This window comes from Gymnoscopelus braueri (assembly GCF_963280865.1).
Source record: "Gymnoscopelus braueri genome assembly, chromosome: 13".
Classification (NCBI taxonomy): Eukaryota; Metazoa; Chordata; class Actinopteri; order Myctophiformes; family Myctophidae; genus Gymnoscopelus; species Gymnoscopelus braueri.
In genome coordinates, this window is record NC_137615.1 from 42158860 (window position 1) to 42170585 (window position 11726).

General features: G+C 42.4%; 1 protein-coding gene across 1 annotated transcript; it reads left to right on the plus strand.

The window, feature by feature from the left end:
* Positions 1–4059: 4059 nt before the first annotated feature.
* tcn2 (transcobalamin II) lies at positions 4060–7706 on the plus strand. Its single transcript, XM_080448338.1, is given in 11 exon segments — positions 4060–4121; positions 4337–4401; positions 4869–5061; positions 5221–5390; positions 5523–5681; positions 5865–5892; positions 5894–6035; positions 6302–6476; positions 7062–7242; positions 7320–7438; positions 7604–7706. Coding segments are annotated over 10 exon segments (1284 nt in total). The 5' UTR covers positions 4060–4121; positions 4337–4346; the 3' UTR covers positions 7666–7706.
* The last annotated feature ends 4020 nt before the right edge of the window (positions 7707–11726 follow it).

An 11726-nucleotide genomic window follows, 5' to 3' on the forward strand; every position in this document is an offset into this window, starting at 1 on the left:
TAGCCAAGCTTTAGTCTGCTGCTTGAAAGACCTCAAGTTCTCTCTTATCTTGTCTGTGGCAGATAATTCCATTCCATCAAGGCTACTGTACAACCAAGGTCAAGATGATAGTAACCGTTTTTGAATATGCTGTTGAAAGCAGGTCTTTATGAAGAAAGGATGGCAGCCCTTTCTGATAAATGCAATTATATAATGTAGGCTACAGAGAGACACTCTTCTGAAATGTAGATATGACCATGAGTGATTTGTGTTCATCTTTATTGATTCATCTCACCTGTGTTGTGGTAAACATTAAAAGTGCGCAGTGGAACTTACTCTTTCTGCATGTCCGTTGCCCTGAGGATGGTGTGGACTAGATGTGATATGTTTGAAATCTAGCTCCTTTGCTAGTTTCTGGAACTATGCACTTGAGAATTGAGGACCGTTGTCCGTTACGGCCTCCTCCACAATCTCGAATCTGGCAAACACAGTTCTCAGTTTCTGAATAACGTGGTTGAGGACAGGTGCAGTATTTCCAGGAATCTGGAGTAATAGTTGGATATCACCAGATCGTTTTGGTGTTTGTGCTCGCACAGGTCTAGTGCGATTCTCTGCCAAGGGCGGTCAGGCAGTGGTGTGGAGATAAGAGGTTCCTTTTGTTGCGGCCTCTTCAGTTCACGACACACCTGGCATGACATCACTGTGTTCTTTAACTCCTTAGACAGCCCTGGCCACCATACTGATGATTTGGCTTTCTCTCTACATTTAATCAGGCCTTGATGCCCCTGGTGTAGTTTCTCTAGGATTTCTCCTCTTATTGACAATCCTACACCCTCTTATGACTAGGCCATTTTCTTCTGAGAGCTCCGACCTCACTTTAATGTACTCCCTGGCATCCACAGGGACGCTACTATGTGTGTTTGGGCCAACCTGACCCGATGAGCTTACTGACTAACTGTAACTCCTTGTCAGTTTCAGTGACCTTCCTGATGCTGTCAATTTTACTTGGTGATGCTGGGATCCCTGCCACTACTGTGGCTACGTAGCAGGCTACATCACTGTGTGTATCTATTTCACCCTTACTGCATGTCAGTGGGCTGCGTGACAGTGTATCTGCTTACAACAAGAGTCTTTCCTGGTGCATACTCTGCCACTGGGCAATGAGCCTCATGAGTAGACGCTGACATCTGATAGGGACATTTTCTAAGCTCTGACTGTTAATGAGAGAAACTAGTGGCTTGTGGTCTGTCACTAACCTGAACTGTTCTAGGCCGTGAACTGTTCTCACATGCCCACACCCCGGCCAGACACTCCTTTTCTATCTGGGCATAGCGTGTCTCAGCATCTGAGAGTCGTCTGGAGCAATATGCCACAGGTTTCCACTGCTTCCCGTGGAGTTGTAGTAGCACACACACCAGTCCATAGCTGCTGGCTTCAGCTGACACTGCAGTGGGTCTGGTGACATCATAATAATTTAAAACTGGTGCAGTTGTCAACTTTTTATGTTTTCAAAGGCTGTCTGTTGCGCGTGACATCACGTCCAGTCATTCTTACTCTTCAACAACTCATGGAGCGGCTGCCCCACTGTTGAGAGGTTTGGAATGTACTCCACTAGCAGCATCAAGTGAGGAAAAGGCAGTTGCACCACTTAGCTTGGCTGTTATCTCATCCACAGTAGGCAGGATGTACAGCTCTCTTTTGACTGACTTATTCAGTCTTTTTAGGTCAACACAGATGCAGGCTTTGCCTGTGTTCTTCTTCAAGACAGGCACCATGGGTGCACACAACACCACTCAGTAGGCTGTGTCACAGGCTGTGTCCCATAGGCCGGTTGCTGCTCACTGTTCAGACTGATTTAGTCTACTCTCCTCACTAGGTTCATTGTCACTGATGTGGAGCGGCTGAGTAGGTTATTAACAGTTTGGCCCCTTACTACATATGCTGTGAGTGGATATTTATTTCCTTTGTAGGTTACAGTGGTCTAAAACCTCCCTAGACATTTTAGCTCTCCACCTGTGTGTGTCTCCTCACTGACTACATTCACATCAGCCCCTGTGTCTATTTTGAAAACTATTGGCCTCTTATCCAAAAGTAGCTCAACTGACCACTGTTCACTTTCCTTGCCTACGTTTGTCACAGCACCAAGAAAGTAATCTGAAGGCTCTGGCTGCTCTGTTTGCTCAGTAACCTCACTCACTTGCTTTTTATTCCTGCACACTCTGGCCCAATGTCCAGCTTTGTGACAAACATGACAGGTGGACTTTTTAGCGGGGCAGCTTTCATCTTTACCATGTTGTGTTGTGCCACATTTAAAAAAAATCTTTTCATTTCCATTGCTGTCTTTTGGCCCACTCTGTGGTTTAGACCTTGGGTACCTGTGGCTCTGCTGAGACTTCTCCCTGCATGTTGACGTGCGTAGCAACCTTCAGCCTGTCGGACAGACTGTACTGTCTGGGTTAACTTCAAATCTTGCATCAATTGCAGCTTACGTGAGACTTCTTTGTCCAGTATCCCAACGACGATCCAGTCCCAGATATTCTCTTCCCGGATTGCGCCAAAGTCACAGTGTTCCGACAGGTCATATAAAGCAAGTATGAAGCTCTCTGCTTTCTCTCCCGGCTTCTGAACACGCTGGTGAAAACATGCTCGTTCGTGAATGACATTCCTCCTCGGAATGAAGAACTCGTCAAACTTCTTCAGCACGATATAATCCATCCCCCCCCTTTCTCTGCAACAAAAACAAAAGACTTGAATACATTTTCTGCCTCGCTTCCAGTGGTGTGTGTTCCGTGTTACGGTGTATACGTGGTGTGACCTTCAGAAAGTTTTCGTAGCCAAGCGTAGCCCTAACCATTTCATCGATTGAAAACACGCTAGCGACCACACACGCTCCACAACCACGCGTATGTCGTGCAGGGAATGGTTATCATATCCCTCCAAAAACACACACTGCTACTCGCTTCCCATGGCGTATATTAAGCAGCTTACTTGTACAGGTCCCTCGTCTTTGTTCAGTTTCATAGTGATTCTGTATCTTTCGAACTGCTGTTTCCAGTCGGGCCATTCTGCTGGCTTTTCAAAAGCAAAGTTCGCTGGAGGATTAAACTTGGCCATTCTGTGCTTGTGCTCTTGTCCGGATTACTTCTGACACCATGTAAAGATGGACAGAGTCCTTTTTAAACAATAAGAACGTGTTTATTCACAAAAGGTTGGTGATACAAAATAGGTTACGTCTCTGTCTCTGCGTCTGCATACCAGTATAACAAAGGCTGTCCTCATTTGGCTTGGTGCCTTGCATTTTTACCGTATATGACACTGTCCTTCATAGAATACCAAAATCCGAATAGATTGAAACCAAATATCAGGATTGGGATCGGCTCTGTTACTGTATCAGATCAGATCAGATAATGAAATAAAATCCAAGCTTTATTCTGAACAATGACAAAGACAATGACAATGACTGCTGGCCATGAGAGACCAATGTAGCCTACTTCACACGTTAACTTAACAATAGATATAATGGCATACTAATGTAGTATTAAAAGTACTGCACATAGCCTATGTTCAACAACAACACACAGTATAATGCCAAGGGAACATTTGTCTAGATTCAGTCTACTCTTCTGCAAACGAAGATGGGACCGTCCACCGGCAAAAAAGAAGATGTTCGTTCAAAGCAATCTTTTTTTGTTTTGTTCAAGGTTTTTTTATTTTATATTTTCACATACAGGTCTATAACAAAGGGCATACAAAAACAGTGAATGTATGTTACCCCTCCCACCCCCCCAAAGTTCCCGCTCCGAAAGAGCCACAACCCTGGTATCTCATTGTACCATTAACACAAAGGACAATACAAACAAATAAGACACAATTGCAATGAAAAATGAACAGAGCAATCTTTTTAAAAGATTTTAAAAGATTGCTTTGCCCCCACTGTGATGCTCACGTTCGGATGTTGGCAGGCCTTTAGGTCATTTAACAATGAAACCCAACCCTACAGGATCGTGTTGTCTGTTCTGGTAGAAACAGCAGCAGGTATGGGCGGTCCTTGGCTAAACACTGTCGTAGACACTGTATATATTTTTCTGTTTTGTTTCTTCACACAGCTGAGTCCTGTCACTGGAGTCGCTCTCTCTGGCACGGTAAGGTAAAACACGATTATTATTATTATTGCTGTTGAGGTTTTTCACAAAGAGAATATATTTAAATCAAAAACTCTGATCTGTTCCTGTTTTGTCTGTTTAATGTACACGTGTTATGGCATTTTTGACATTACTGGCTGTAACTTTCTTCCCTCTTGTTTGTTCAATACTGTCTATTTTTATTATGCAATTATTCAATTATTTGTACCATCCAGGTTTTTCAGAATGTACATATTGATTGTTATCTCGGGACTACTGGCTTTTGTCTCCAGCAAACCAGGTAAGTAATTACTTTTGAATTCATCCTACACCAATTAAAGTTTACAGTTACTCCAGCAACTGACTTTAGCAATAGGCCTATTATAGTTTCATTTCAAATGTCCAAACTCTGGGACATTTCACAATGTGCCCATTATCCAATGACTCACTAGTTTGGACATTCACTGAGTTTTGCAACTTACCTGAGCCTGGATATGCTTGAGATTGCTTCCTCACCTCACTCATATAGGTGGTATTAATACAAATTAGTCTTCAGTGTGGCAATATTAAGGAGAAATAATGGATAATATTAGTGCTGAAATCGCCGTGGCAAGGAAATTAAGTTGCCTTTCTTTCCTCTTGTCACATGTGATTGCTGATGCAGCAACTGTGGTTGCAACTCTGACAGTTCATGTTGTTCATTCAGTGTTATTTTTTTTAATCATATTTCCTATGTCTGATGATTCTTTGGTGTACGTGTTTCCCCAGATACTGAGGGCTCTAACAGAGAGCTGCTACTTTCACTCAACAAGGAGCTCCTGTACTCTCTGGAAACAAATGAGGGATTCCTCCCTAACCCCAGTGTGCACCTGGCACTGCGGCTTTCTGATCGCCACAATCTTGGCAATGAGAGCGAACACCTGAATAGACTGAAAACACATTTGCACAATAACATCCAAAAGTAATGTTCTATATTTCTATTACAATTTCTATTCTATTATATTGTTGTTGCAGCAAAAAGCTCATGTTGCTTTAAATCTATGTATGAACTGGATGTACAGTATGTTTTTATTTCATTTATATTTTGCATTTCCATTGTACCTGACCTCAATTCCCCCAGCTCTCTGTCGAATAGCCAACCAGTGTCGGGTCTGATGGCACTGTACTGTCTGGCTTTGAAGGCCTCGTGTTATGACGTCAGCACAATCACCTTCACAGTCAACAACACGAGAGACACTCTGCTGACCCACCTCAAGAGACAAATGGAACAAGAAAAGGACCGCATTGCCTGTAATCTCTTCTTCCTGCCATTTGAAGACTTGGATTTAATTCTTGATCCTTTTATTCAGTGAAAGGTTAAGTTGAAACTCCATTAATACAGCAGTTCTCCCCCCTGACATTTATTTCTTGCCTTGTTTGCAGCTACCATCAGCCACCGTCCTCTGACTAATTATTACCAGTACTCACTGGGTGTGTTGGCTCTTTGTGTCAGTGACATCAGGGTCAACCAATCTGTCAGTAACAAGCTCATGGAAGCTGTACAACTTGGGCTCATGAAGCATGGAGTCAATGAGTCTATTGGTGAGTGAAACCAGAACAAACACCAAGGCATTTCAACATTTATACTACAAATGTAACCAAATGTAACCAAATGGACACTTCCATTTGGTTATATTTTGTACAGAGTTAAATTAATATAAAATGTATACTTGGTGCATCTAGTGAGATTTATTACTTAAGGTCTTATTTAATCCCATATCTCAGACACACTTGCCATGGCTGGGATGGCGCTTGTGTGTGAAGGATGCTGAATCCTGTATGCAGAATACAGATGATCTTGACACAGCCCTGAGCACAGTTAAGCAGAAACTCCTGGCTTCCCAACGGGCTGACGGTCATATGGGCAACGAATTCAGCACAGGGCTAGCAGTTCAGGTAATGGTCACTTTTACGTACTTTAGTTACAAAGCTCAAAATAAATATTTCAACTTATAGAGCTCACTTAACCACTTCATCCCTGGCACCCATTTTCTGGGGCGAATATTTGGCTAAAATAGCAGATCTACAAGCTCAACGCTTGTAAATTTTGATTAATTTTATTTTTTATGTTAGCTTGTAATGACATGCCCAAAATAGGGATGACAGATCGAATGTGGTTCATTAAATTGAATATGTGATTGTACTTACACACTGTGTCCTAGGCCTTGTTGGCAATGGGCAGCCAGGTTGAGGAGTGTGCTGCAGCCATGGAGGCTATGAGGGCATCTGCCAGAAACAACACGTATCACAATGTCATGGCCATATCCCAGACACTACCAGCTCTCCAGCATAGATCGTACTTGGATGTCAAGAGCAAGGAGTGCAGCTATGAGGATGGTAAATGCAGTGTTTCCATTCACTGGTAACTTATGTGTGTTTAGAGCATGTCTGTACACCAGTGTTGATTTTGTCGAGTAAAACTATGACGAAAAATGTTTGTCGACTACCTTTTTTCACTGAAGAAAAATAAATAAAAACGAAATAAATATAAGGTACAATGACTAAAACTAAGACTAAATATATTGACAATTTCGTCAGCAAATAAAAACTAGACAAAAAAGAGATCCAGTAGAACTAAAAGACAAGTAATTTTATGTTTGGTTGCGCTCAGGTGTTGCGCTCTGAAAATAGCAGATCTACAAGCTCACAATGTGTCGCGCTGCGACGCATTGTGAGCTTATAGATCGGCTATTTTCAGCATGCAACCAAGTGTAAAATCAGCCGCCATTAAGGCACCACCAAAATGCATTTTAGTCGACTAAATCAACTGTAGATTTAGTCGACTAAAATCTTATGATATTTAGTCGACTAAAACTAGACAAAAACTAAAACATTTCAGATGACTAAAATATGACTAAAACTAAATCAAAATTTGCTGTCAAAATCAACACTGCTGTACACTCTAAACTTTCTTTCCTACAGACAGTCTGGTGGTGGAGCCCAGACTACTGGCCACCGAGCCACCAAGCCAGACTACTGTGACAGTAAATGTGACGGTGGTGAAAACCAGTGGGTCACCTGCTAACTATTCTGTGGTCGTGCCAAAGAACAGCACCCTTTTGAAAACCCTGGAACTTCTCCAGAGTAAAGATACTGGCTTCACGTGAGTTAAATGGACTCAACATTGTAAAAATCTAGTGTGCTTCATTGAGATTTAAAGGAATCCATCTTGTGTTGTAGGTTTGAGACGAAGTCCAGCCTGTGGGGGCCTTTCCTAATTGTTGTGAATGGAGAACAGGCCAGTCAAAGCGACCGGAGGTATTGGAAAACCAGTTCAGATGGCAGCTCTCTTGGTCAGGGTGAGAACACAAACACACACAGACAGACAGACAGACAGACAGACAGACGCACACACACACGCACGCACGCACGCACGCACGCACGCACGCACGCACACACACACATAAATACACAGATTCCGCTGTGACTTTACTAATAAACGTGGTGATTTTTCACTCCTATAGGTATCAAGGATTTTAAGATTGAGCGAGCTCAGAAGATCACCATAGAAATGACAACCTACTGAGGTTATGTGGCAGCCTTGCACCAAAGGAAGTTCAACTGGAAAGCTTCCTTTCTGTTCTGTGTGATTTTCACATATAGATCTTTTGTTTTTGCAGAAAGAAGCCTTTTTCTATTTTTATTTTATTTCATTTGAAATGCAATGAACAGTTCGAGGATAAACACAACAAAGTACTAAGAATTATTTCCATTGTCGTCCTCTCACAAGCAACACTTAATAAGTTAAAAACACTTTACAATACAAAAAAAAGTACAATAACATACATAAAAACAAATGCTCCAGTATCTATCCCTAGACACATGACCTTTTGCAGAGGAACCTTTTCTAATAGCCAAGCTTTACTCTGCTGCTTAAAAGACCTCAAGTTCTCTCTTATCTTGTCTGTGGCAGATAATTCCATTCCATCGAGGCTACTGTACAACCAAGGTCAAGATGATAGTAACATGTTACATGCCTTTTAGAATATGCTGTTGAAATCAGGTGTTTATGAAGAAAGAACAACGGCAGCCCTTTCTAATAAATGTAATTTTATAATGTAGGCTACAGAGAGACACTCTTCTGACATGTAGATATGACCATTAGTGATTTGTGTATTCATCTTTATTAATTCATCTCACCTGTGTTGTGGTATATATTAAAAGTGTGCAGTGGGATTTCCAAGATAAAACTAATAAAATAAAATAAAATAAAATAAATGACACGCTACTATAGACTTTTTCTTTTTTAAATTGTATTGATATATTTTCAAATATATAAATACAATTTAATATGCATCACAATTTTATACTATGTTCAGTGGGGGTCCCTGACTCTGGGAGGACGGTAGCCAATAAGATTGTGTTCCTTCAAATAACCAGATTGAGAGTTCATAGCATTTGGGCATTCAGATGCCTCGAACTTAGGCTTTTACTGATTATTTTTGGCTAATTCCCCAAACTTGGTTACAGCTTTGAGAGATATATTGTCATTAATACGGGTGCTATTTAGTTTTTTGGATAATTCTCAGATTCTTTCTTAAATTAATCAAATAATGCATAATGTATTTACACATAGGATTATAAAAGTATATGTAATAGGCCTATAAGAACGATTTTTAGTCGAACCTCCATCTTCCAATCCTGGCTTGCCCATCTCTCTTCTCCTCCATCTTATCTGAACTTGGAGTTCCCCTCTCTCATGAGAAAACACTCCGCCCATATCACTGAAGTTGTTGGGGATTATATGAGAGCATTCACAGGCCTCCCTCCCACTAGAGGAACTCCACCACGCTACTCCTTCAGAACTACCTCCTGACACACAAGACAATGATTTATACCATCTAAAATATGTGTGTGGGAAATTCCCCTGGAAAACATTCCTTTCCTTTCTCTCTTTTTTACCCCTCTCGCTCTCTCTCTCTCTCTCTCTCTCTCTCTCTCTCTCTCTCTCACTCTGTCTGTCTGTCTCTCTCACTCTCTCTCTGTCTGTCTGTCTGTGTGTCTCTCTCTCTCTCTCTCTCTCTCTCTCTCTCTCTCTCTCTCTCTCTCTCCCTATTAGTCCAGGCAATCTAGCCCATTTTAGACCCAAAAGTCAGACTAATTGTAAGAGAATTTTTTTCAACAGATATCATTTCTATGAGGTGTCTAGAACAACATACTAAAAGTCCTAAGAAATCCTAGATGCGGAAATATGTTTAATTCTCATCAATTCAAGATGTGTGCTAATACCTCAAGAAAACTAAACACCCTAATGGGCTTTTTTTTTTCCTTTTGTCCTATCACAATGAAACTTTCCACAGTGAATCTTAACATGAAAACTAAACTTTTTTGTACTACAAGTTTCTCTGAAACTTGATTTGAATATGCAAATTAGCTTAACTAGACCATACCCGGTGAAGGTTATTGCACGTCCTGTAGCACGGTCCCCCCGCGGGTCCCCCCGCGGCACCCCCCGCGGTCACCCCTCCCCACGGGCAACCCGCCCCCCCCCCCCCCACGGGCAACCCGCCCCCCCCCCCCCCCACGGGCAACCCCCCACACACCCCCCCATCGCGGAACCCCCCGGGTCCCGTCGCAAACACACACACACACGCAACGTTTAGCGCGAGTCGTCTCGTGCGTGCACACGCACACACAGATCCAGCGTGTGCGCACACACACGGGCACATGCGACGCATGCGCAGTTCCGTACTGTACGGTACTGTACTGTACGGTCTGTTTTGTGCTGTACGTACTGTACTGTACTATACTGTACTGTACGGTCTGTACTGTACTGTACTGTACTGTACTGTACTGTACGGTCTGTACTGTACTGTACGGTCTGTACTGTACTGTACTGTACTGTACGGTCTGTACTGTACTGTACTGTACTGTACTGTACGGTCTGTACTGTACTGTACTGTACTGTACATACTGTACTGTATACTGTACTGTACTGTACGGTACTGTACTGTACTGTACTGTACTGTGCACACACACGGGCACATGCGACGCATGCGCAGTTCCACCGTCTGTGGATGCGACGCATGCGCATGCGCAGTTTGATCAGGGACACGACCCACCCAAGACGCGCACCCAATCGAAATATTGTGACTTCATAGAATAACATAAAAAACACAATTCATATGACAAATGCATAAATCCGTCAAATCTTCCTCCAACCATACTGCTAACGGTTGATGGCAATGCTGCTTTTGGACTGGCCTCTAACCTGAAACCTGCCCGGCTTGACTAGAATGTCAGAGGAAAAGGTCGGAAAAGGAATCATCGTTGCAGCAGGTGAAAAGGCTCTATAGTCTCACTGTATGGGGGTGACAAAGATGAATCGCTGGATATGCTGAGACACAGGCGATTCTGTGAGAAAGTATCGAAGAGCACATCTCCAGTGGAACCTCAAACTCTTCCACCAACATCATCAGCGGTGAAGTTCCACAGTCTCTGTGTGTTCTACCAGATCCATGAATGGAAAGGAACAAGTGAAAGCATGAGTCCAGAAGACTGGGGATGGCATGTTATAGGTGGTAGATTCATGCCAATAATGACTGATCAGCCTGCAGGACCACCATAATTACTTAATGTGGTCTGCTGTAGCTGACAGTTGATCTAGATGCAAGAGTCACTGCTTGGTCAGCTTTCCTGAAGGTGAATTCTTCCACTGATTTCCCTATCATAGATTCCAAAATCTTGCACCCTATCTCCCTTGACTTCTCAACATTCACTCCCTGCTCGGCTGTCATGCCATTAGCAATGTTGTGCAAGGAATGGTTCTCAGTGAAAGGATCTCTCTCTTTCAGATAGGTGAGAAGGGCAAGCGTGTCACCGACATCTCTTGTCTGCCTGGCCTTGGACAGGTCTTTATGTTGGTCGCTGGTCTCATATGGGAGCCTGCAGGACCACCAGAATTACTTAATGTGGTCTGCTGTAGCTGCAAGAAAGACTGCAGCACGAAGAGATGCAAATGCAAAAAACATGGACTCCCTTGCACTGCCATATGCGGAGAATATCGTGGTACTAGCTGTACAAATTCCCAGTTGCCTGATTTTTCTGATGACTAGAATCATACAAAAGGAGTTGAGGATCACGTTTGAACAATAAAATAAACAAAAAACACAAAAAAATAAATAAATAAGAAAAAAACACAAAAAGAACCTCCCCTGTTGTTGCTACCTTGTCGTGGTGGGGAAGCTTGTGTGCCTCTGTGACCCTGAGGACTATACCGGTGTGGGTTATACCCCCGGCAGGTACAACCAAGCCAGGTTAGAGGCCAGTCCAAAAGCAGCATTGCCATCAACCGTTAGTAGGATGGTTGGAGGAAGATTTGACGGATTTATGCATATGTCATACATATGAATGGTGTTTTTGATGTTATTCTATGAAGTCACAATATTTCGATGAAATGGTTCATGAAAGTCTGATCAGTGTGTTTGATATCATTAACAAACAACAATGTAAATATAATACATTTTGGGGAAAAGTAATTTTCGTGATATGCACATTTGGGCATATTCAATATATATTAAGCTAATTTGCATATTCAAATTAAGTTTCAGAGAAACTTGTAATACAAAAAGGTTTAGTTTTCATGTT